The sequence below is a fragment of the Bidens hawaiensis genome, unplaced genomic scaffold, assembly GCF_021521415.1.
Source record: "Bidens hawaiensis isolate Kalapana, Puna unplaced genomic scaffold, B.hawaiensis_p1.1 tig00053215_1, whole genome shotgun sequence".
In the NCBI taxonomy this organism is placed as follows: domain Eukaryota; kingdom Viridiplantae; phylum Streptophyta; class Magnoliopsida; order Asterales; family Asteraceae; genus Bidens; species Bidens hawaiensis.
The window spans coordinates 40,393-67,314 of record NW_027499586.1 but is presented as its reverse complement, the minus strand read 5'-3'; the positions used below and the strand labels follow the sequence as shown (position 1 = coordinate 67,314).

General features: G+C 33.7%; 2 protein-coding genes and 2 pseudogenes across 4 annotated transcripts; all 4 read left to right on the top strand.

Annotated features, from left to right (window-relative positions):
* The first annotated feature begins 944 nt into the window (after positions 1-944).
* On the top strand, positions 945-3,152 carry LOC143600015 (uncharacterized protein At5g01610-like). The gene is made up of 2 exons (XM_077077825.1): positions 945-1,250; positions 2,856-3,152. Exons 1-2 carry the CDS (start codon positions 1,004-1,006, stop codon positions 3,116-3,118), a joined length of 510 nt encoding a protein of 169 aa, XP_076933940.1. The 5' UTR covers positions 945-1,003; the 3' UTR covers positions 3,119-3,152.
* Positions 3,153-12,871: 9,719 nt separating this feature from the next.
* On the top strand, positions 12,872-15,288 carry LOC143600009 (gamma-tubulin complex component 4-like). Its single transcript, XM_077077822.1, has 5 exons — positions 12,872-13,041; positions 14,485-14,776; positions 14,856-14,982; positions 15,097-15,195; positions 15,275-15,288. The coding sequence occupies exons 1-5, from the start codon at positions 12,872-12,874 to the stop codon at positions 15,286-15,288; spliced, it is 702 nt and encodes a 233-aa protein (XP_076933937.1).
* LOC143600013 (gamma-tubulin complex component 4-like) lies at positions 13,953-18,043 on the top strand (annotated as a pseudogene). The gene is made up of 6 exons (XR_013147400.1): positions 13,953-15,661; positions 15,924-16,004; positions 16,094-16,177; positions 16,282-16,368; positions 16,461-16,759; positions 17,358-18,043. The product of XR_013147400.1 is annotated as a gamma-tubulin complex component 4-like (transcript).
* Positions 18,044-21,617: 3,574 nt separating this feature from the next.
* On the top strand, positions 21,618-25,969 carry LOC143600012 (blue-light photoreceptor PHR2-like; annotated as a pseudogene). The gene is made up of 5 exons (XR_013147399.1): positions 21,618-22,209; positions 22,870-23,189; positions 24,511-24,737; positions 25,494-25,580; positions 25,663-25,969. The product of XR_013147399.1 is annotated as a blue-light photoreceptor PHR2-like (transcript).
* The last annotated feature ends 953 nt before the right edge of the window (positions 25,970-26,922 follow it).

The following is a 26,922-nucleotide window of genomic DNA, read 5'->3' as shown; positions in this document are numbered from 1 at the left end:
CATTTCCCGTAAACGCTTTCTATTCTCTTAAGTCTAAAACGTTGGGGGGAAACGCTCTCAAATGACTTCCCAAAGTGGCATGTTTTCCTTCAAGTAAAGTTGTTACAAAAATTCTTCATATGACGACGAATCAGCTATCTATGTATACTTTTATTTAAGTGAAATGTCACACAATTCTAACAAAGTTTGATGCAACAATTGTAGTGGTTTTTTTAGACTGGGATCAAACACAACTTTGAAAAAAACATACAGGGCATTTTGCAAGGTGATGAAAGTCATTTTGACAAAAGATTAAACAACAATGCCAAATGATAAAAAAATATATTTGAAATTAAAATGCAAATGCGTTCGGAATAACATCACAAAGTTAGTGATTAGACACGGATTTCTCATTCGACGGTAGGCTATCCACAAGTCGAGTCAGGATGGGTTCGAGCTTGAGCTTGAAATCAAACGAGTCAACTAAGCTCGAGCTCAAGCTTGAAGTGAAACAAGCCTAACATCAAGTGAACGTTCCGAGCCACAACTTGAGTCGACCTTGACTCGGTTACAAAAATGAACCGTTTCAACCTTAGTCATTTCAAATCTAGTCTTTTTAGCTAATTTTATTTAAAAAGATTTAAACAAATTACAATCCTCAAGCTTTTAAACAACCTTTGACAACTTTAGCAAACTTATGATGAGGTGTTTTATATACATAATAACATAATGTTTAGTATCATATTTACCAGCCCTTAAAAATATTATTTCATCATCATGTATCAAACACAAGTCACGACTCAAGAGCCGTACCGATAACGCTTAAAAGATATCAATCAATCCATATCCAAACTTAACCCACCTATTGAAGCATCTCGAAAAATTATTATTATTATTATTATTATTATTATCATCATCATCTTTACTTTGTCACTTTGTTAACCATTAACCACCAAAAACCAGATCCATCAACAGACTGTTAAATCCGTTAACTCACCATATTAACACATAAATTAAAACCCTAATGTCACCAATCACCACCATCATCTTCACTCTCTCAGTCCTCATACTCTCACCACCATCAATCTCATCACCGATCACCGCCTATGACGTCATCCAATCGTACGGCTTTCCGAAAGGCATACTCCCGATCGGCGTTACCGGATACGAACTGAACGAATCCAACGGACAATTCAAAGTGTTTTTTAATGGCACTTGTAGCTTCTCGTTAGAAGGCACGTATGAGTTGAAGTACAAATCGACTATTGCAGGTAAGTTTTAAAACATTTGGTATTAATAACTGTTAACTAGACCTGTAAATGAACCCATCATTAGAATAGAACACGTGTTTCATTAGTTCATTTGTGTTCGTTTATGTCCGTTCGTTTAACTCATTAATTGACTATGATATTCGGCAAAGACGTGAAGTTCGTTTTAAAAACCGAACGAAATTTCTTGTTTATGTTCGTTCGTTTATTAAACGAACAAACATAAACGAAATTCCTGCTGAACGGTTCATGAATTGTTCGCTGAACGTTTGGTTCGTTTACAGCCCTATGATTGCTATTAGTTAGGCATGTAAACTAGCCGAACATTCAGCGAAGACGTGAAGTTTGTTTATTTAAAAAACGAACAGACTTGAACAGTTTGTTAGAACACGTGTTTCATTAGTTCACTTAAGTTCGTTTATGTCAGTTTGTTTAGCTCATTAAGTATGACATTCAGCGAAGACGTGAAGTTCGTTTATTTAATAAACAAACAGACTTGGGACAGTTTATTAGAACACGTGTTTCATTAGTTCATTTAAGTTTGTTTATTTCTGTTCGTTTAACTTATTAACTATGACATTCATTTATTTCTGTTCGTTTAACTTATTAACTATGACATTCATTTATTTCTGTTCGTTTAACTTATTAACTATGACATTCAAGCGAAGACGTGAAGTTTGTTTATTTAGTAAACAAACAGACTTGAACAACCTATTAGAACACATGTTTCATTAAGTTCGTTTATTTAATAAACATACAGACAATTTATTAGAACATCTGTTTCATTAGTTCGTTTATGTTCGTTTATGTCTGATCGTTTACAGACAATTTATTAGAACATCTGTTTCATTAGTTCGTTTATGTTCGTTTATGTCTGATCGTTTAACTGATCGTTTATGTTCGTTTAACTTATTAACTATCATCTGTTTCATTAGAATACGAAAAGTTCGTTTATTTAATAATCTAGCAGACTTGAACAATATATTAGAACACGTGTTTCATTAGTTCATCAAGTTCGTTTATGTAATAAACAAACAGACAATTTATTAGAACATGTGTTTCATTAGTTCGTTTATGTCTGATCGTTTAACTCATTAACTATGACACTCAGCGAGACGTGAAGTTCGTTTATTTAATAAATGAACAGACTTAGACCATATTTATTAGAACACGTGTTTCATTAGTTTGTTTATTTTCGTTCATGTCTGTTTATTTAACTCATTAACTATGTATTTTAACAAAAAAATTAAAATAATTAATGTAATTTTAGATGTTTTTTTGGATGATTCATGCATTTAATATTTTATAGTTGTTCATTTTTGTTCATTTATGAATCGTGTTATTCGTTATGTTTTTTATATATCTTCGTTTACATTTGCAAGTTGTGAGTTTAGATTTTTAACGAACCACGACGAACATGTTCATTTTTACACGAATGAATGTCAATACAGAATTACAGATATATGTTCGATTAGTTGCACGTTTTCGTTCGGTTCGTTTATAGGCCTAGTTTTAGTTTTGTTGTATAAAAAGGCTAGCGGGGCAATTTATTGCCCGTTTACCTTTACTTTCGATGTGGAAAGTATTCGTTGTATAAAGTAATTGCAGGTGTTATTTCGAAAGGTAGGTTAACGAATTTGACAGGAGTTGGCGTGAAGGTGTTTTTGTTTTGGCTTAATATTGTTGAGGTTTATGTAACGGATGATGAGCTAGGATTTTCGGTTGGGATTGCTTCGGCCGGGTTTCCTATTGATAATTTTGAGCTCTGTCCGCGGTGCGGGTGTGGGATGGACTGTGATGGGGTTTCGAATAGTGATGGAGGTGTGTTAGTGAGGAATAAGAGATCGAATGCGGTTGTTTCGTCGTTATAGGGATGAGATCGCTACGGTATTTGCGATTCCGAATAATTATTCTTTTGTGGTTTTGGAATGTTATATGTTGGAAATGATACTATGAAATATTATATTATGAAATGAATCATGCTTTGAATTCCTGATAGTTTTGATGTCAATTCATTAGAGATTTATTATTTGTTAATTTTGAATATATTCAAATAATTGTATTGATATGTCAATTTCACAGTAATTGGAATCATCAAAGATAGAATGATATACCACAAGGGTTTCTCACGAGTGGAGCCGAGTCGAGCTAGTGTGAGCTTGGGCTCTGCTCGGTTTTAAACCGAGTTGCCTTCCGAAAGTTTGAGCTCAAGCTCGGCTTGGCTTTAAACTGAGTTCACTTTGCTTGGCTTGGTTTTAAACATCGTCTCGTTAAGTATGTTATGATTTTAAAATACTTATTGTACTATTGTTTTCGATTGTTTCACGAGTTTTCAATTGATAAAAATTTTGTATCTTATGAAGTTGTAGAAGAATTAAAGAAAATATGTAATATCATAATTAAAGAAACATCATTCTAATATATCAAGATCAACAAAAAAAAAATAAGATGGCAGACATAAGTTGCTGATATTCATATCATTCCTCTTGAGACATATGGACGGTACCATTGACAACTTCATTACCTTGAACCAACTAACATCCCAGCGGTTGGAGCTTTCGGTTCACAAAGCGATCTCTCCAAAAAACTTATTAGGTTTCTTCTCAAAGTCGTTCCTAACGATTCAACAAAGAGTGGCAATCCATGACATTCTTTGATAATATTAAATGCCACTTCTTTCAATCTATTGTCCAAATGAATGTCACCAAGTGCGTGTTGAAAAACGATCCATGCTTCGCTTTCTGTCAAGGGTTTTACCAAAATAGTCTTGTTAGCGCCCATGGCGATACACACGTCCATGTTTCTAGACGTAAGCAAAATCTTGCAACTTGTGTGCCTACTCCCACACGGAATGCCCAAATCATGTAGCTCCAGTTTCTCTGAAACGTCGTCTAGAATGATTAGAACCTTCTTTTTTTGAAGTATTAGACTTGTAGCAACGCGAACCTCTTCTTGTTCTCGTATCATTTTAGCATCAACACTTGGTGAGAGTGTTATAAACACAATCTTTGCAAACCGGTTGCTCATTTCCATAGCAACTTCACTCGCAAGCGTTGTTTTACCTGCACCTGCTAGACCAACGAGTCCAACTACTTGTGTGTCGTTGTCTTCTAACGCTTGAACGATTTCCTTCAAAGTAGACTTTTGGGTATCGAAATATTCAAGGTCCTTCCTTTGATAAGGACGCGAGACACTAGTTTCAAAAGTGTTGCCATCGTATATATGTTCTTTAAGGGAATAAGTTTTTCGTGATGTCTTATCACCATGACGTAAGTTAAAACACGTTGCGTCTTGTTTAGCGTTACTGAAGGTTGTGGCCTCGGATAATTTAGCTTTGGCACCCGCCGCCCACTTTTGCACGCGTAGTAGGAGACACACTCTATGTTTTAACTTGTCAATGTTTTTCCCCATGTTGCTAATCTAACCTGATTCATATACAAGGAAACAAAAATCAGAATCATTACATAAGCCAGCCATATTTTGTTACGTGTCAAAAGTATAGGGACTAGTTTGTACTTTCTAATAGTTGAGGGGTTAATTCTGTTAGAAGTCATAATTGGTCATTACGGCAAGGCCGACTCTCAAGGATGGCAGGTTGGTCGGCCGACACTGGCCCAACACCCCGCTAGGCCCGAAAAATTTAAAAGAAAAAAACTTTATTTTATATATTTTTTTATGAAAAAAAAGTATTTTTAATATTTAAATCCAATTACTCAACTCATTAAATTTGTACAACTCATATCATAATCAAATAAGCTTATTTTTAAAAATTGAATTGTTTAAATCCGACAAAAAAATCTCTTTGCTTAAGGGAAAAAACAAATCCCGCTTCGGCCTATTTTTTTTAACTATTCTTGGAAACGGCTATGCGTTACGGTTAGTTAGTCAATGGAGTCTATACTTAAGAATATGATGAAAAGATTAACAAACTATCGTGTTGATTGTAACCTAATTCTTGCGTCTCTTTCTTTTGATCATATCAGTTGACGCAAGAATTATGTCACGTTAAACACTCTGCCGTTAACTTCTAACACATAACAAGTCCAGAGTCCCTATACTTTTGGCACGTAACATAAATACCCAGAAAATAGTATATAAGTTATGACTATTATTGTAACTAGAATCAAGAATGATAACATAAACCATGTTTGAACATACATTAATTTTCTAACTTTTTAGCGGGTGTTGAAAGTAGATCGTGGACTTGGAGATGACTCTTGAGAATTGAGAAACAAGTGTTATGAGTTGATTTGATGGGATTTAAGGTTCAGAATGGGTTTTATAAGCTTGGTTTTATGGACTAATTTTAGAATGGAGTTGGGTTTCCTTTATTAAGAATATCTAAATTCCATAAATAGATATTGAAACTTTTTGTTATTGTAATATTGTTTTTATTCTTGGTTTGATCCAACTTTTAGCTATTGTAATATTGTTTTTGTGTCCTTTTTAATGTTGTGTAGTGGTAAGAACTCTGAGTTTTTCAATGTAGTGACACCGGTTCGATACTTAGAGACAACAACACTTTAAGGAGGTCGTAGGTGGCTTAATGAAAGAAGACCATGATCTTTGTGATCTCTGGTTTGATTCTGAGGGCGTACGGGTTTACCACCAGTGTTGGAGATAACTCGAAGGTGCTTAAGACCTTCATAGTTCATACGGCTAGTTGGGCCAGCTGGAAATGACATTTTGTTATTGGGTCACCCCTTACGGAGTACCTAGGTAATTCTCTGTTGTTGACCATTCAAAAAATATATTGTTTTTGTTTTCGATTTGATTAACCAAAAATAATAATTTAACTGTCAAACTTTTATAAATAAAATTTATTAAAACCCAATTCTTTTAAAAAAGAAAAATAAGATATATAATAAAATAAAATAATAAGTAGTTAAGATTCTATAAGATGTTATTAGATTCAAAGTAATTAAAATTATCAAGATAGAATGAGATACCACTAAATCACTAACTGATATTGGCATGATATCAATTGAGGTAGGTTTTAATAAGGGTGATTGGGTGAGCATTGGTTGATCAGTTTTGGTTAAATTGTATATGTAACTGATTTTTTTGGTATTTTTAAGTATGTGTCAGTTAGTGTTAATATCTTTATCACAAATAAATATATACCCGTGTTTAAGCTCATCAATTTTCCCGTCAACGCCTGCCATCCAACTCCTCAACATTTCACGAGTATGAAATATGAACCCTATATTTTTCACTGATTCAATTGCTAACATGGCATGTAGCCATCGACCGTTAGCTAAATATGGTTTCCCTTTATATGTGTTCATACACATTTTAATTGGTAAAATATGCCTCCTTTTTTCTAATAACAAAGCAATTGATAACTAACTTGACCGTATTCAAAGCTAGCTAACGACTATAGCTTAAGAGCTCGATTCAACAATGATAAATAAACTAAACCGGGAACTGGTAATTGAAAAGATATGACACTAGATTCGATATTTGACTCGTCCTGTTAGGACTTAGTCACAGTCATGTACACCCACGATGCAAGCTATGTGGAGTACATGTTACCTTACCACTAATAAGATCTTAAACTATCATTATCAATGTGGTTATGCCCATGTGGGACGGTCAAACATTGACAATGACATGTGATTTATACCAGTGACGACATGCGATTCAGGTTGCTCACTATCTCACAACTACATACGGTTTATTTCAATATGTTCCAATACTCATTCTCACACCAAGGCGGTTATGAAAGACATATCTTCATGTGACATGGCTAAGGGCGATGTGTTTTGCAGGATTCATCGGTTGATGAATTCAAAAACTTATATAATTTTCTAACGCTACTATTTATACCTTATTAAAGACCAAGTTAGCAATAATAATAAATAAAAATAAATATCGTGTTTGTGAATTATACTCAATGAAACAAGTTGGAGGCAGATTCTTTGAACGAGCAATGATCGATGTGTTTGGAGGGTCCAGACTCCAGAGGGATCATTCATGGAATGGTCAATTGTTTTATACGAAAATTATTCCACTTGTCTACTTGTGTGCTTCCTTCTCACTTCTTAATTTGGAAATAACGCAGCATCTTCTTAATATTTTTGACAACTATTTGTGGACAGTCGATAGCTAATTATACAAGTCACCAAAAACGAGAATCATATACCTAATATAATCCCACAAATAACACAGCTATCCGAAAAAATAAAGAGGTTGTTATTAGATAAACACTCAGCTCTAAAATCATAAGTATATGTTGAATGAAGCACCAACAATAAACCAATTAATAATAATAATAATAATAATAAAACATCAGTCATAGTACTAAACAAATAAGTAAAGATAGTAATAATAGTAACAAATAATAAAATACAAGATTATAATTTAAAAATAAAATATTACAATTATATATTATTTAGTACTAAAAGAACAAAAAAGATACATATATAGAAAATTAAATTAAGTTGAATTAAAAAGAACTTTAAGATGCATAGGGATATTAAAATTATAATTAGCTTATCACTAATAAGACAAAAATAAGGCAAATAACAATTTCTAATCAAAACTATATATTTCTTTATAATTCTTTATCCTTAATCATACATTTTCAAGAATTATTATCCTCAAGTCCTTTACTATGTTCTCGAAGATGTGCAAATCTAGCAAGTTATAAACCCAATTTTCTCTCCGTACAACCAAAGGGTCTCCATCTCCGTACACCATGCACATTTTAGTGTGTAATTGTGTAGAGACATTCATTAAAAAAAACTAATTAAATTTTTTTGAATAGAGTAATACGAGAACTATGTAAACACATGTATCTTTGCTATACGTTAGTATGATAATTAGGATACTTGCTTTACTCCTTTCTTAACTCTTTATTGCTAACATATATATAAATGGACAAACGATTCATATGATTCTCAAAAAGTTATACTTCAAATTAATTATGTGTTGTACAAACGTGTATTAGAGAACTACTTGTTAAAACTTGGTCACAACGTTTAGTACGATTTATAGCATATAAACTATTAAAAATTAACTAAAAATATCAATACCTTTATATATATATTTTTTAAAGAACTTTTATTATGATAATATAACGTTTGATTATTAGACGTAGTCACGTAACTAATAAAGAAATAAGTATAAAAGTTTATTCTAAATTAAATACCTTCCTAAATATAGTAATATTAAAGACGTATTCAATTTGTATTAATCATAAATTCATAATCCATAAACAACTTTTGAATTACACAATTATATGGTGTTAATAATCACATGAACAAAACCAATCAGCTGCATTCATCTTCATACTTTAACATCACAATCAATTCATCAATAAATTTAGTTCCCACGTTTTTTTTGTTTAGTGGCATCAACATGGTTTATTTGGCTCTCTGGCTTGTAGTAGCCCGTGACCGGATCCGGAACCCATGTAGTTGATTTCTTCGAGTCCTCGCCCGCTTTCTTCATCATAGCGACCCCACTTCCCCTCACGGTTCCGGATACACTCCCTTGTGTCCCTGTTGCATATCCACGTCTGTGACAATAATTAACCAAACCATAATAATTAGATCGTGAATCTCTAAAATGTGCAAAAACGAACTGGACCAAAACAAACTTTTGCGGTTTTTAACTAGGGGACCAAGGATATTTTCTCATAGGGGTCGATCAAGATTTTAACATATATATACTTCTAATCTTTTTCTTCATAGGATACGATCGATCCCTACACCATAAGTGTAGGTCTATCCCTGACACCGTGTTTTTTTTCATGAATCAGCTAGTTAGATTTGAAAAGTTGTGTTTTAAACTAAAAGTTATGGGTTTTTTGAGTCGGTGTGTATTCAATGGCGAAGCTTGGACATATACGTCGAGGGGGGCGGCCTCAATATGTAAAAAAAATTCATAAACTCTAGGGGGCTGGCTCAAAATTTTTCGGTCGGAAACGGGTAAATTTACACTATGTATAAAAATTTTTAGTCGAAAAAAGATAAAGTTACACTACCCAATGAAAAAAACAGAGGGGTCGGGCTCAAAATTTCGGTCGGAAACGAGTAAATTTACACTATGTATAAAACATTTCGGCCGAAAAATGATAAATTTACACTACCGAGCAAAAAACGGAGGGGCCGGGGTCAAAGTTTTGGCCGGAAACGGGTAAATATACACCGTGTATAAAAATTTTCACCTGAAAAAGGATAGCTTTACATCACCGAGCGAAAAAACGGAGGGGTCCGGGGCCACCCTTGGCCCCAACTAAGCTACGCCTCTGTGTGTATTGATATTTGATACCACTTTCTAGTTTCTTACCAAATAGTTTTTTTATAATACAGTTGTCGTTCTTTTGTAGAAACACAACTATGCTCAAATAGAGAGGATCCAAGTGCGAAATTACCTGGCAACAATGGAGAGTTGATCAACGATGAAGGATGAGACGCGATTAGCGCTAGCCATTTCTTCGATCAATGATATAACCGATTCGAACTAGCGGAGCGATAGAAAGTTAGAAACTTAGAATGAAAACTAGTTACTAGTGAATTGGTGATGGAGTAGAGAAACAAGAGGGTACTATTTATAGAGGAAACTGAACCGGGTTCGAAAATATAAAGGGTGAATATTATTATTGGGCGGCTATAACGCGTGGCGAAAAGCCGGTTTCTTTTCGCGACTTTAGTTTTAACTTTTTACAAAAGATGTCAACGTTGGTCAACATGTTGGTATGGAATCATGTGTAGCCAGCTTGACTCGTTTAAACTCTTTTAACTTTAAAGTTGTAACCATTAACCAACTGTATCAACTAGACCGTTCGAGAAAAACCTAGGTACAAATTTTATATAGAAAATACTACTTTAAAAAGTAGATACAATGTAATACATGTTTAATTCTTGCTGACAACATTTAGTTTCAGAGGCATCAGCGTGATGATGTAAAACTCGACGAGTAGGTGGTTTTTCATTAGTTAGTTTATTGAATTGAACGAGTTTTATTTCATCGAATTGTTGTGCCTTCAGACGAGCGTTTACAAGCGTTGGCCTTAGGTGAGAGTTTTCCCCGGATCGGAAGACGAGTGTATCATGATATAGTGAATTTAGTCAGTAGACCATTTAAAAATTCGTTGGCTGTTAAAAAAAAAGTAAAAAACTATTATTTATGAATTGCAATATTTTACTTCAAAAACAGTAAGCTTTTTTTTTATTATTATTTAATAAACTAATGTTATATATATTTGAGGACCTTGAGGCTTTAAATGTTAAACGTCTCAAGCAAAAACAATTTAAACGTCCCAAGGCACCATAGTAAATCACATCACCATACAAAAATAAAGAACACGACTAACTAAAATACGTTTTGGTGTACACACGTCGATAAATGAGATTTTAAGTTTATGACTTCTGATTATCCAGTTTTTTTTCCTTCAAATCATGGCCATTTGTTATGTACTTGTTGAAAAACATAATGATTTACTAATAGGTTTAGTAAAATAAGAAATCAAACCAAGTTGACTTGAAGTCGTGTTTAGTGTAGATTTTAGTGTAAATTTTTAGATCGATTTGAATCATGTTCTAATTTTCACGTTCTTAATTTAACCTTTTTCATGTTTTACTTCAGATCACTTCAAACAAAAGTAACATAACGTGCAAGTGTTGGCTTTGGGGGTTTAAAAATGTGTATATCAACAATGACATGAACCAAAAAGGCCAAGTATCTTGAGTATAACGTCACAATTTAACATCATTTTATAATCATTTTATAATATTAATGCATATATTAATTGTTAATGGAGTCATGTTTGTACCTTTGAAAAGAGAGAATTCATATAAAATGAAAAGTCAATTTGGATAGAAATCAAGTTGCCAAAGTTGTTAAATAAGGAAAGGAATATAGTCGAGATACCTCTTAAAGTTTGGAACAATTCACATTTATGGACTATCAAAAGCCACTTGACTCAATTATTGATTCATATTCTTGTGCTTATCAACTTTTCATACATTATCTTAGTTTTATTCTTCAAGCCATTGGTAATTTAAAAATAAACCTTTTGTTTCAAAAACAACTATCCAGTAAGAGTAGAGTAAGTCCTAACTCTTCATTTCCTATGGATAATCAAATACATATACATGGTGTCTCCAATATTGTAATGAATGGATTCCTCTTCAAATAATTCTCTACATATCATCTACACTGTACACTTGTTTATTGACATACATTCTCATATACTTATTATCTAATATTTCTATAGATGGTGCCCGAGGATCATAGCCTCGAGTCCCCTTTTAACATGTCGTTTATGATTCTTCAATCTTTGCTCAAGTGAGAGATGATGAAATATCACTGGCACACCCACCTAGACGGATTTAAATAGGAGGGACTCTCCTTTACCCGATATACATGGTCATTGATTCATACGAGTTTTAGCTTCAAGTCTTCAACATGTCTTATATCAACGAGTTAATGACTGAGGATTGGAATGTTTACTAAATACAATCAACTTGGACTTGACCAATGTTCTCAATATTCGTTCCTGGATTTTAATTTATTTAGAACAACTAACTCACACACTCACTAACACTACTCCTAAATCTATACCTTTTGTTCACCATGAACCTTAAACCCTAAACCTCATAGAGAGTGACACATTTTCATCGCACCTTAATATACAAACACTCTGGTTCCTGAATACTAGTTACTAATTTGATCATCAAAACATATACTCAACGATCAACTATTTATCCATACGAAAACAATCTCATACGAGATTACGAGAATGTGTATTTATATCTTTAGAAAGAAAATTACCAAGAAACGAGCACACCATTTAATACAAGAATGTCTCTTGAGGTCTTGAGGACAATTATAAGTAACAAGATCTTAAATTTCACCATTTTGATTTACTTGTAAATCTAATGATATGTTTAGACCTGAGAATAAAACCCGGTTCTAACTTCTGAACCTGACTTGGAAGCGGAACAAGCGTACTCGACCCACAGGTACGAACCAGGTTTGAGTTTCTTAGAAAAACCGTACCCAAACCTGACCTGGCCAAAACCCAATAACCTCAACAAAAATGGTCAAAACCAGACCATACATGGAACCAGTTCCAGTTCCAAAAAAGAACATGGTTTGTGCATCTCTAGTCCTGTAGATATATTTAGACGTGCATCAAAAGTGTGTAAGAACCAGTTCCAGGTATGGTCAACAAAAGTCAAAACTTGGTCGGGTAGGAACCGTTCTGGGTATAGCTGGGTATATGACCTGGTTTTGACCGGGTTTTGGATAGGGTTGGGTCGGGTTTTGACCGGGTAAAGATGGAACTGGTTCGGGTACATGTCCGATGAGAAACCCAATACCAGATCGTACCTGCAGATTAAGTACGGATAGGAATCGGTTTCAGGTCAGGTCCGGAACTGGGTATTTTATGCACCTCTAGATATATTGATATGTCTCAAAGGCCCAAAAGATAATCCTTCAATACTTGGCCCAAGCCCAAACCAAACACGCACCAAATTCTCACAACAAACCTCCACTTGCAAATTCAGTTAACTAACCAAAAGTAACCATACTCCATCATCTTCATCCAAATGCTCTAACCAAATATCATTTACCACACTCACACTCTCCAAAACCGTTAATTCACCACAATGCTACACGAACTCTTACTCGCACTGTTAGGTTACACCGGAGACTTAATCATCGACGAGAGAGAACGTCAGCAATCCGTCGGATTATCACCGGACAACAACGAATCCATTTCCGATCAATGCACGTTCAAACTCGCTCCAGATATCTCGTTTATTTCACCCGAGGAACGGTATAATTAATTACTCGTGCTGTTAGGGTTTCGGTTTGTTTATAATGTTATCGTTTCAATCGCTAGGTTTATATAACGTTACGCAGTTACACCGATTATTATCTATTAATGCACCTTTAATTTAAGCTTGCTCCAGATATTATTTCACCGTAGGAACGGTATAATTAATTACTCATGTTGTTACGGTTTTGGTTTCCGTTTGTTCATTAGGTATCTATCAATGCACGTTTAAGCTTGCTCCAGATATTATATGATCACTAGAGGAACGGTATAATTACTCGTGTTGTTATGGTTTCGGTTTTGTTTCGGTTTGTTTATTAGATTATATCGTTTCAATCGCTAGGTTTTTATATATATAACGTTAATTACACAGTTACACCGATTGTTACGGTTTAAGCTTGCTCATAATTACTCGTGTTGTTAAGGTTTTGGTTTGTTATTAGGCTATTGTTTCAATCGCTAGGCACGCAGTTACACTGATTATATTATCTATCAATGCACGTTTAAGCTTGCTCCAGTTATTATATCACATGAGGAAAGGTATAATTACTCGTGTTGTTACGGTTTCGGTTTGCTATTAGGTTATTGTTTCAATCGCTAGTGCTATATACTTATAAAATGTTATGAAGTTTATAGAACTAGAATACGAGCTGAATGCCACTGGTATTGTACTATGGTTGATCGAATAGTTATATTTATAGTTTTATACGTTATTTTCGGATGTAATGTTAGAATTTGAAAATTGAACTGAAACTTGTGCAACACGTCTGAAATCGAGTGGTGATTAGTAATGACGACTATTGATTGATTAGTAATTATGATATAGAAGAATTTTTGTATCAACGTATGAATATAAAGTAATTTCTACTAGATTAAAGATGATCGATTGGTTACTAATGATGATATAGCTAGGAGAATCTATGTATCACTGGCTGAACTTAAAGTAATTGCTATTAGATTAATAATCTGAGTCACTGACATTAATCAACTTTCTAGAACTAGAACACGAGCTGAATGTGGTATTGTTGATCGAATTGAATCATATGGATGAGCAAAGAGGAAGATATCTAGTTATTATTTACACATTATATTCCGGTTCAACATTCTGCGTAGTTTGAAATTTGAACGGATAATTGTGAAACATGGCTGAAATTGGAATGGTGATTACTTATGATGATGTAGAGGAAATTATTTATCAAAGCTTGCATTTAAAGTAATTGCTACTAGATTAATGATCTGTATTTTTAAATTGATGATTAATTGATTAATATATATTAATGCTGCTACTAGATTAGTGATGATCAATTGATTACTAATGATGCCATAGAAGAATTTGTGTATCATCTGCCTAACTTTAAAACAATTTCTATTATATTAATAACCTATAGTTTTATGTTGAATCTTACTGTTAGATTATTATGTGGTGTTGCTGATGAGATGCAGGAGTATCATTGAGAATATAATTAAATTAGGGTTCTACTATCGTGAACTCGATAGATTTGCCACAAAGTCCCGCAACTTAACCTGGATAGGATCAAGGAATGAGTCTCCATTGTCACAAACTTCTGAGTCATTGAAAGAGACTGTTGGCAATCAAAGTGTTTACAGGAGGGCTATTGCAAATGGCATAGTGGAATTTCTTTCCATTTACCAATCTGCTGTTTTGCATATTGAACAGAAGTTGATGGCAGATTCCTTACCAATCTTGGCTACAGTTATTCAAGGCCTGAATAAGGTAAAATTGTTTATTTTTTATTTTATTTTATTTTAATTTTGTTTTCTTTTGAGTTTTCATTGGTGACTGGTTATTGTAGTTTCTTCTTTTCTTTCAACCTCTTTATGAGTTAATTCTGGAGATTGAGCGTGATGGTATCTTTGGCGGGAGACTTCTTAATCTTCTTTATAAACGATCCCATTGTGGGGTCCCGGAGCTGCAGACATGTATTAAGAGGTGTAGTTTTGTATATGCTGTTTCAAATCATAACGTGCAAGAAAATTTTAACTGACTAGAAAATATGTGTGAACCAACTTTATTTTGTTATATCATGAATGTAGACTTCTTTGGCATGGACATCAAGTCATGTATAATCAACTTTCATGTTGGATGGTATATGGGATTCTTCATGATCAATATGGAGAATTTTTCATCCGCAGGTAAGTAATTGCTTCACATTGATTCTTTAGCCTGCAAGTGGACGATGGTTTAATGTTTTTACTTTCTACTTTGTAACAGTGATCAATCTTTGAATGATTGGTACATGGGATTCAGTATCTCAAAGGTAAGCTATAGTTTGTATACATAATTACTGAAATCGATTTTGTATTTCGAACTAATTTTAACTTTTCAATTTCCTTCAATTTGTTTCAGGAAATGTTGCCAAAATACATTCCAGTGTCGGTGGCAGAATCTGTTCTATTTTCTGGAAAAGCGATTAGGGTTCTTCGTAATCCAAGTTCCTCCTTCCGGTCTGTGGATGTGCTGACTCATCAGCAAACAGGGCCACAAACATTTAAGGAATCTTTGAGGAAGGAACCCTTGTTAAATACATCATTAACAGGAGACGAGTTACTGCCACAATCAGAAGCTGATAAAATCGAATCAAGACTTAAATCTTTGCAGGTTCTATTTATATAAATTTATCGTCATTACCTTCTTATTATTGCTAAGCACTTGCATATACTTCTGTTTTCTTGGTTAAATAGTTTTGGTTTAAAGATGAATTTTGCTAGTTTGAGTTAAACATAAATTAGGATAGACAGGAATAAGTTAGTAACTGGGATTGGTTTTCTATGTCTATAGTTCACTCATTTGGTTATTGGTTAATAGTAAAAAAATATTTTAGTTTTCAAGTTTGTAACATAATATTGTATCATTTTGACAGGAATCATCTGAGTTCCACAAAAGATCATTTGAGGAGGCCATTGGTTCAATCAGAACTATTGCAGCCAGCCATCTTTGGCAGGTAGAGTGCCGGCATGCTTTTATACATATTTAAACTTTCATTTCATTCAATAAATACTTAATTTTTTTGTCCATATTTGTATTTTGTAGCTTGTAGTTGTTCGTGCTGATTTAGATGGCCATTTAAGGGCCATTAAAGATTATTTTCTTCTAGCAAAAGGTGATTTCTTCCAGGTAATAGTTTATTGCTAATTTACAAACGTATTTCATCAAAAGCCTGATTGGAAAATTACTTTTGTACCCATACAATTTTCTAATGGAACTTCAATTTATTTCAGAGCTTTCTTGAGGAGAGTCGTGAATTAATGCGTTTACCACCTCGACGGTCAACAGCTGAAGCTGATCTTATGGTTCCATTTCGGACGGTAGTTTATTTCCATACCAGTGTTATTATTGTCATTTTGTATGGTTGTTATGACATTAGATACCTCCACATAATGTTATACTTCTAATGCAGGCCATAACCAAGACCATCACTGATGATAAATATTTATCGAAAGTGTTACTGCGGTAAAATCCCACATTTGTATATTACATGCAGTCAAATAGTTTTAGTTATAAGTACTTATAACTACTGCTTGCTTTTAGGGTCAACATCAGGTCAAACCAAGTAGATTTGCAACAGTCAAAAGCTTTTGGTGATGTAGGCCTTGATACCTTATCTGATACTTCCTTGGATGGCTGGGATGGTATTTCCCTTGAATATAAAGTTGACTGGCCCTTACAACTGTTTTTTACTGAAGAGGTTCTCACAAGGTATTGTTGGCTTTAATAACTACACCTTCCAGTTATTTTACTTTTAGTTTACACAGGTTTTGACTTTTGTTTGAAACAGGCCGCCAGCCTTTTTTTTTACTTTTGTTTTGACTAAATTCAGTGTAAAAAGACTATTTTACAACTTCTGTGTAATTTTGCATTACATAATTTTGTTATTTAGAGTTAAAACCATGGGTGTAATAGTCATTTTACCTGAAAACTGGCCACAAAACGGCAAAATAATACGCTCGGGTGGCTTGCTACCCTTTGCAATACTTTGTGTGACATATACATTATCTATTAATTCTATGCAAATCACCGAAATTGCCAATTTGACCTATGAGTTTGACTAAATAGTTTTTTTGCTTTTAGTTAAGAAATTGTTTCAGCCAACCAGAAGCTTCCACATGGCACACCCTACTGCACCAAGGGACACTTATCAAACACCAGTTGATTAGGATTCTTTTAAATTCATGGCTATTTTGTCAATCTCATTGGTCAAGATGGCCATTTTGATTATTTTCCTTAATTTTAACGGGAAAATATCTAAACGTTTATGGTTTGTGAACTAGCCTGTTCATAAGCTTGTATGCTTTAGGTACCGAAGAATTTTTCAATATCTACTCCGGTTGAAACGTACACAAATGGAGTTGGAGAAATCATGGGAATCTGTAATGCAACAAAGTCACTTAGATTTTGTCAAACGTCACAATAACCGCGAAACCACCACAACGTCTCAACAGAAACAACACCACCTTAGACCAATGTGGCACATTAGAGAACACATGGTGTTTTTGATACGGAATCTTCAGTTTTATATACAAGTGGATGTGATTGAATCTCAATGGAACACATTGCAATCTCGCATAAAGGAGTCACGTGATTTCACCGAGTTGGTGTCCTTTCATCAAGCGTGAGTAAATCATTTAGTTCGTTGTCTTCATTGATGAAGTGCTAAAATGTTGGTTCGTGCAGATACTTGTCAGCTTTGATTTCACAATCTTTTTTGGACATTGGTTCGGTATCAAGGATATTGGATGGAATCATGAAACTTTGCTTGCAGTTTTGTTGGAAGATTGAAAAACAAGAAGATGATGTAAGGATTAAAGAGCTGGAGCAAATAGCTGAGGTACTTAAAACTATTTCGACTTTTTCGTTAAAAACTAACTTGGGTTAACGGTGGGGAAAAACGTGCATTCTTCTTACAAATGATTGGACTAAGTTTGCAGTTATATAAATCTGGGGACCAAACTTGCTATATGGTCAAACCATAGGGACCACTTATGTAATTTTCTTTAACTTTTTATAAACTTTCTAATATTGGTTTACCATTATTTTTTATTGAATTGTGTTGGGCTAAAGCTTAATTAGTAACTAGCGGATCGGGCTAAATGGCAAAACTTAAATAACCATTATTTGCATCCGGATTCTTTTCGGTTACTGAAGCTGAAATTTAGATTTTGTGAAACCCAAAACCGAAGTGAAAGTCGTATTTGTAATTTGTTTCGGTTTATTTGACCCGCTTTCTTTTTAGCTTGTTTCTTTTTTAAAAGTTATACTTTTGACCCGTTTATTATAGAAAAAACATAACTTACATCGCCCATTCATAAGTAAATTGGTTATTTCTTGTTATTTTATACAGGATTATAACAAGAAATCAAATTCCTTATATACGATATTGCGAAGCAGCAGGCTCGCTGGTAGTCAGCGAGCCCCATTTCTTAGGCGATTCCTTTTGCGTTTAAACTTTAATTCCTACTTTGAGGTAATAACTACATTTATGATTATTTTAAGATCAATAAGATGTGTAACATATATTTGATCTTTTTTTTTTTAATTTGAAGGCAACTGCACATGCTGTTACGAATGTCATGAAACCGCCGCCATCCTTCAAGCGATTGCAGCTTTAAATTTTCCTAACAGGTACTGCAAAAATCTATAGTTTTCTTACAAAATATACGAAAAAAGGCTCTTTTTCGAAGCAAAAAAAATAGTTTGGATGCATCAATGTTCAATGCAACCAATCAGTTTTATAGTTTTTCTGATCATTTTATTAATAGGCATTCTATTTTTATGTAGATAACTAAACTGTTCCACTTTTTCCTTCTAATCAATAATAAGAATGGTGATATACAACATAATCCGATTTTGTCTTTCGCATTTTTATTGAGGTAATTATGGCATGGATATCTGTAGTATCAGTTTTTCGTTTTTATTGCATAGTGATGAACATTGTTAAAATATGCATTGCATGGATTCATTGCAGTGCTTTAAATATTCAACCTTCGCTTGTTAAGTTTTCACAAACGAATATGAATAAAACATTTTGTTCATTTAATTAAACAACAGAACATGAACTGATGAACATATGTCTTCGTTCATTTATGTTCGTGAACATTTGTTTGTTTATGTTCATTTGTGTTCGTTAGTTTCCCCAGACCCTACTTATAGCTTTGCTATTGGCGGGATTATACTGGGTATGATTGATTGATTGATTGATTGTGTTCGTTAGTTTATGTTTGTTAAAGCACATTATTGAACCTTCATGTGTTGACTTTAACAAGATTATATACATTGATTCATCCACCATAGATTTTCTTCTGCTATCAATCGCTAACATATCTTTTAAACGACGAACAATTTTTTTTATAATAACCACCAAAGCGGGCCAATCAAAGACGCTTGTCATGCCAACCGCCAAACAGAAAAATAAAAAAAAAACACTCAAACTAAGAAAACGCCTACAGGTTATATTTTTAACGCCACCTAGTTTTTATCATGATTCTATTATTTTAATCACAATTGTTTAATTTGTGAATTTAATTTTGTGTTCCCTATAAACTCAAAGCTAAAACAGAGAATTACGATAACAATATAATCATTTATAATTGTGTAACACATAAAACAATTACTTTAGTTGTCTCTCTCTACCTTAATATGATAAACTTTCATGCACCACATGTAGTTATCATAGCTATCTAATTGCTCATATAGTATATGTTTTCTGTGAATTATTACTCGTTATATAATTTTCATTCATAAGATGATTTAGGACATCAAGGTGAAATAGCTTCTATGAGTTAAGAGCTTAAGATAACAAGTATACTCCTAAAATAGCTTAATCAAACTCGTGTAATCTCAATTTCATTTGCTTTTTCAGGAACTTGCTAGAACATAATATAACATATACATTCTCCCCTATTTAAAAAAAAGCTTATTATATAACAAATTTTTATATGGTTAATAGTAAAAGAATAAAATCCAATGGTTTGTTCAAATCTACCGTTTTAGTCTAATAGCTTTAAATTTGCGAGTTTCGTCCCTAGGGTTTCATTTCTTTTGCAATTAACTCCAAATTCATTAACTTCGTTAAGTCTGATCGTTAAACCCAGCAGCGTGCACCTCACAAGAGGAGCAGTTTTGTCTTTTTTCTCGCCGAATAAGCCTCAGACCTAATTCACAAGCCTCCTCACGTGAGAGGATAGAGTGTATTTGGGGGAAAAATGACAAAATTGCAAGTGCAATGAAACAACATGAACAAAAATCACAAATTTAAAACTATTTGACTAAAATCACATATTTGAATAAACCACATAAACAACGAATAAACATGTGAATATACTATTTAAATATAAAAAATATAGAGTTAATGGCCATTTTCGTCCATGTGGTTTGCTACTTTCGCCACTTCAATCCAAAATTTTTAATTTTGTCACTTTAGTCCTCATAGTTTTAAATATTAGCCAATTATGTCCTATCCGTCTAACGGCATCCAGCTATGCCGTTAGTTTAAGGGTATTTTTGTCTTTCTCCTTTTAATTTTGAGTTAATGGTCATTTTAGTCCCTGTGGTTTGATATCTTTGCTAATTCAATCCAAAGTTTGAAAATTTGTCAATTTAATGTTCAGTTTAATTCAGTTTTTTTTTATTTTTTATGTTTTTTGTTTATAACCCTGAAGAGCATAATTCAAGCCCAAAACCATCGAGCAACCTCAAATAATGGTATGCATTTACTCTGTTGATAACAGTAATCATATCCCCCCCTTATATTTAGTTTCTAGACATTTTCTAAAATCTTCTCCATGGTGGAATTCAATGGTAAAGTGGTCAAGGTAATTCCCTGAAACCGAATTATACAGAAAAAAACTAAAAATTGTTTTGTTGATTAATGTATAATAGTTGATTACGACCCAGATTTTCGTTATGATATGTTAATCTCTAAACCCTAAATATTATGCATTTATCAAAGAATTGCTTTGACCACTTTACCATTGAATTCCACCATGTGGGAGAGTTTAGGAACCGTCTAGAAACTAAATACGAGAGGAAGGGTATGATTACTGTTGTCGACAGAGTAAATGCAGACTTGTTTGGGGCTTGGATAATGCTCTCTAGGGTTATAGAAAAAAAACTGACTTAAATTGACAAAATTTCAAACTTTGGACTGAATTGGCAAAAGTATCAAACCACAGGGACGAAAATAACCAATAACTCAAAATAAAAAGGAGAAAGACAAAAATACCCTTGAACTAACGGCATAGCTGGATGCCGTTAGACGGATAGGACGTAATTGGCTAATATTTAAAACTATGAGGACTAAATTGACAAAAATATAAATTTGGACTGAAGTGACGAAAGTAGCAAACCACATAGTTGAAAATGACCATTAAATCAAAAATATAAAAGTTTTGTACACTTTCTACTTCCTATCACCTACCACCTTCACTGTCCCACCAAACTCACTACAAACCAAAACAGCCAGCCCACCACAAGATCCAACAAATCCTTCAAATTTATATACATACATTTCAACCTTCATCATCATCATCATCATCATCATCATCATCATCCTCCTCCAATGGCTTCCAAACCCCAAGATTCACAAACCCCAAACACACAACACCAAGACCAACAACAAACCCAAATCATCCCATTCACATCCATCACACTTTCACTCCCTAAACACCTACCCATTCATTTCATCCCACCACCAACCATTACCCCAAATACCCTTAAACTCCCCACATTTATCAAACTCCCAACTCAAATCACATCAATTTCCAACCTTTCAATCTTCAAAACCTCAACACCAATACCCAAATCAATTGTCTCCAAAACCCCTCTTTTAAACCCATTACCCATAACCCCTAACATCCCCACTGACCCATCCAATGCTGCGGCTCTTCGCCGCGCCTCGGTTGTCTTGTTCCGTAGCGATTTACGGGTTAACGACAACGAGTCTTTGATATCGGCTAACAACGAATCCATTTCGGTGCTACCGGTTTATTGTTTCGATGTTAGTGAGTTTGGGAATTCAAGAATAGGGTTTGTGATCGAGTCGGTTAAGGATTTGAGAAGGAATTTGCAGGCTAGAGGGTCTGATCTTATTGTTCGGGTCGGAAAGCCCGAAACTGTGTTGGTTGAATTGGTTAAGGAGGTTGGGGCTGATGGGGTGTATACAGTGGCGGACCCAGGATTTTTTGCCAATGGGGTCCCATATTTTCGGTGTTCAAATTTTTCGGGTCGGTCGTTGTTCAGGTCGGGTCGAGGCGAAGAACATAATAAAAAACAATATCATAATAAAACTTTCTTTTCAATCATCACTACCTGAACGGGTCAAAATGGGTCGGGTTGACACATAAACACTTTGTTTTCCCTTTCTTAAACATTTTTGAGATAGAACCTAGATCCACCCTTTCATAAGCATGTGTTGAAAACCATTAACTTAAACTAGTGAAAAATAAAACTGATATTTTAAAGTGTTTGAATGTTTCTAAAGAAAACTATGCATAAAGTTGAAAACAATGATATGTATTTTAGAGGTGTTTGAATGTTTCCAAAGTTATCATTGCAACATTAGCAATCAAATGATTGATTAACACTAAAAATTAACACAAAAAACCAAAAACTGAGCCTTGTAAGACTTGAACCCATGACCTTTCAAAGATAAAACAAGAGACTTTCCACTAGACCACATCAACATTAATAGTATGGGTTCCAAGTATTAAATCTTATGGGGTCCTCAAAAAATTTAATATACCGCTTCTAATAAATTTTTAAAAAACATTGGTGTCCCGGGACCCCGATCCACACTATGTGGGTCCGCCCCTGGGTGTATATGCATAGAGAGGTGTCTAATGATGAGGTTTAAGGTGAAGTGAAGATTGAAAGTGTGTTGAAAGATGAAGGTGTGGAGATTAAGTGTTTTTGGGGGAGTACATTGTATCATGTTGATGATTTGCCGTTTAAGTTGGAGGATATGCCGATGGATTACGGTGGGTTTAGGGAGAAAGTTAAGGGTGTTAAAGTGAGGAATGTTATTGAGGTTGTTGATCGGTTGAAGGGGTTGCCGTCTGGCGGGAATGTGGACCCCGGTGAGATTCCGTCTTTGGCTGATTTGGGTCTTGATCCTGCGAGTAGTATGACTCAGGTATGGTTTCAAAATGTTGACTTTTGGTAATGTATGTGATAATCTTGGTTTAAAAGTGTGCACGTAATGTGATTGGCCAAGAGTTGATTGTTTTTTAAACTGTTTACTAACATTAGGGCTGCAAACAAATCAATATTATTATTTTTTAAGCAATTGAGTTTGAGTACAAATATGAGGTGTAAACATATAGGTATTCGAGTTCTGAGTTTATAAGAACATGTAGTTTTGTATCTAAGCAGTTAATGCGGAAAAGTATCGGTCGAGGACCTGTATTTGAGATATCGGTTCATCGCGGTGAGATATTGGTGGGATATTGGTGTGTGTGTGTGTGTATTATCCTAATAAGTCTTTAACACTAATAATTCAGTATACTCTTCTACTATTAACAAATTATCCTTTCGCAAGTTGCAAAACACTAACAATTGTAGCATGTAGGAACTGATTAAGACTCAAACCACCAACATTAAACCTAAAACTTGAAAATTAAGACTTAAAACACTGATATCGGGAATATCGGTAAAATATCGCCGATATTATCGGTACCGATATTCTGACTGATATTTCACATGAGGACCGATAACCGAGATACCACCTATATACCACCGAGATTGACTGCATAGATTAGGGCTGCAAACAAATCTAGATTGTTTTTTTTAATAATCTAGTTTTGGTAGAAATATGAGGTGTAACCATATAGGCATTTGACTTCTGTGTTTATAAGAACATCTAGTTATATATGTGTGTAATTATATATTGTTGTATGAATTTGAGGTGAAGATTTGGTATAGTTTTGGGTAGGGCTAATTATGTTTGTTTTATTCAAGTGTTTGAAACTAAATTGCTGTTATCAAGTTAGTTTTTATGAAGATTTTTGAGCTATTGTTCTCTTTAATTGACTGCTTATATGATTTTTATTATTTTTTTTGTTGTTATCAAATTATTGTTCTCTTTATTTTTTGGTTGGGGCTGAAAATGTGTTTATTGTTATTACATCATTGACTTTTGTACAAGTCAAATAATTTTTTTTAAATATATTTTTAATCATTTAAAATTATGATTCTTAAAGTCATGATATTGTTTTTTTTGTTTGTACCTAAGATTATGATCGGCCTGAAAGCGATACATTTTGTGATTTTGAACTGTGTTAATATCGTTGACTATTATATAAGTCATACTGGTTTCTAGTGTCTCATTATGATTCAAGTAACAAACATTACTTCAAAAACAACATCCAAATAGGTTTAAAATTACGCATCTTAATTAATGTCGATATGGGAACCAAAAGTCATTCATTTTGTTAATATTATTGACTTTTATGTAGGTCAAACCGGTTAACAAAAGTACTCTTATTGGGGGTGAAACCGAAGCACTAAACAGACTTAAAAGATTTGCTACTGAATTCCAAGGACAACCTCCAAAAGAAACCAAAGATGGAAATAACGATAGCATTTATGGTGCAAATTTTTCTTGTAAAATCTCCCCATGGCTTGCAATGGGGTGTGTTTCACCTCGTGCTGTGTTTGATGAATTGAAAAAATCTACATCTAGGTATGTCCAATTATTTTTTATATATTGTTAATATACACATAATATATAATGTATGTCAACGCCACCCAAATATTTTGAAACTACTTTATAAGTCAACCAGGTATTTATATGGTTTTATTAAACCGATCATGAGCAGCATGAGCTCGGCTGGTGAGTGGTTATTTCAAGCTCGAGCTCATGCTCGTCTCGTTTATTATTTAATAATTAATTTATATACATTTTAATTAATTTTACTCTATATATTTATAATTAAACATTTTATATATAACATAATGTATATTTTTTAGTTAACTTTATCATAATTTCTATATATAATAATTATTATTGTTTTCATATGAATACATGTTAAATATACCAAATAAAAGTTTTATTATCATAGGCTCTTTTAGGCTCGTGAGCCACAGCTCAAGCTCGATAAGTAAAGCTCGGGCTCATGCTTGTTTATTATACAAGCTTCCTTTAAGGCTCAAGCTTGTTTAAGCTTGGCTTGCTTCGAGCTTTGAGTGAGCTTATCTCATTTACACCCCTATGTTTTATAATATTCCGGAACTACAAAAACGCCTTCAGTTTTTCTTTGACATTTTCATTATCGGACGCGTTTTTTGGCATGGATTGTAATACATGAAACTAGATACATATTTTTGTGGCCTATAAAGTAGTTTCAGTATATGAATGATTATAATGCATAAAGTTGAATACATGGGTGGCCCCCACATATGTTATCGTTTTTGTCTTGACAAAAAGTTTTAAATATAGAACAATTTCCGCTAGCACAAATGGGAAAGATGGTGATTCCGGTATGAATTGGTTGATGTATGAGCTTCTATGGAGGGACTTCTTCAGGCAAGTTGTTTTAATTTTTTTACGTTTGATACAGTGAAAGATTAAACCGTATCTTATTTCTATATTTTATTGGAGAATGCAGATTCGTCACGAGGAAATACAGTTCGTCGAAACAACATAATAAGGCTCCGGTCGCAGCTTGAAAGTTGAGGCCATGTCAAATTCCTTTTTGGTGATCGGGTCACCAGAAAATTCATTCATTTTCATGCAAATGTTACATCACCATTGATGTTAAAAGACCCTATGCAGCTGTATTTTGTTTGTTTTGTATGTATTTAGGTTGTTAAGTATAAGACCAATGAATAAACTTAGTTTGATAATTCTTGTAGCAATACTGCTAAAAAATTATGTTATGATTTATTTAAATATTATATTAATGTACTGATTTGATTTAACTAAATATATAAATAATAAACAAGCTTAGATCAAACTAAGCTCAGATTTGTAAAACTAGCCATCAGTCCATCTCGTCATCTCGAGCTTTAGAAATAGAGTTTCTTTGGTATGGGTCTTGAAGGTCTTGAACTCTCAACCAATGTAATGTGAGAAGCGAAAGCGTTTCTTTTGTGTACACGTTTAATTGGTGAAAAATCAGTCTGGTACAAGCATTAAGTACATTTATGAGGTATTTTTATCAGTTCTAATCTCTTTTTTTTTTACTTTTTAGAGTCAAAACAGGGTTAGTCTCAAGTGAAACCCGAAAACATCCTTAGCTAAACAAGTTGACAGGTAAAAACTTCAAAAGCTTATTTCGACAGATTTTATCAATGCATAAAAGTTTATATTAAAATCACCGAGCCGCCGTGCTCACATTTGAAAAGCGATCAATTATATTATTATTTAACGTTAATAATTGTAAATGAGTCGTGTTCACGTTGTGCACTAATTCAACACATCAACTTGATATCCATGAACCCGTTAACACAACTAGAAACCCCGAGAATCAACGACATTAGTTTAAAAAAGACAGACCATAAATTTTACTGCTAACAGTATCTATGAAATCTGAAGCAAAACCAAAACCAATATAGGTTCAAGAATCACATGCAAAAACCCTACAAAAACAATAAACACCTTGCTTAATCTTCCTCCTCGCCCTCGTTCTCAGAAATGTTGAAGTATCTTTGCTCATAAACATTGCGGTCTTTGTTGGAGGCAATCACACGAAGCCAGTCACGCACATTGTGCTTCTTCAAGTACTTCTTTGTCAGGTATTTCAAGTACCTAAAACAAGAAAACTAACATTATTTACGCAATCAAAAAGAGCAACATTATCGCATAACTAATGTTCAATATCAAACAATTAGTATCACTACGACTAAATGCCTTTAGATAATTCTCA

Bases quoted from the DNA above. Each gene is read 5' to 3' on its own strand.
- LOC143600015 (XM_077077825.1), top strand. From the start codon at position 1,004: ATGTCACCAATCACCACCATCATCTTCACTCTCTCAGTCCTCATACTC. The intron at 1,251-2,855 runs GTAAGTTTTAAA...AAGTAATTGCAG, and splicing joins GTACAAATCGACTATTGCAG to GTGTTATTTCGAAAGGTAGG.
- LOC143600009 (XM_077077822.1), top strand. From the start codon at position 12,872: ATGCTACACGAACTCTTACTCGCACTGTTAGGTTACACCGGAGACTTA. The intron at 13,042-14,484 runs GTATAATTAATT...GATGAGATGCAG, and splicing joins TTTATTTCACCCGAGGAACG to GAGTATCATTGAGAATATAA. The intron at 14,983-15,096 runs GTATTAAGAGGT...TCATGAATGTAG, and splicing joins GGTCCCGGAGCTGCAGACAT to ACTTCTTTGGCATGGACATC.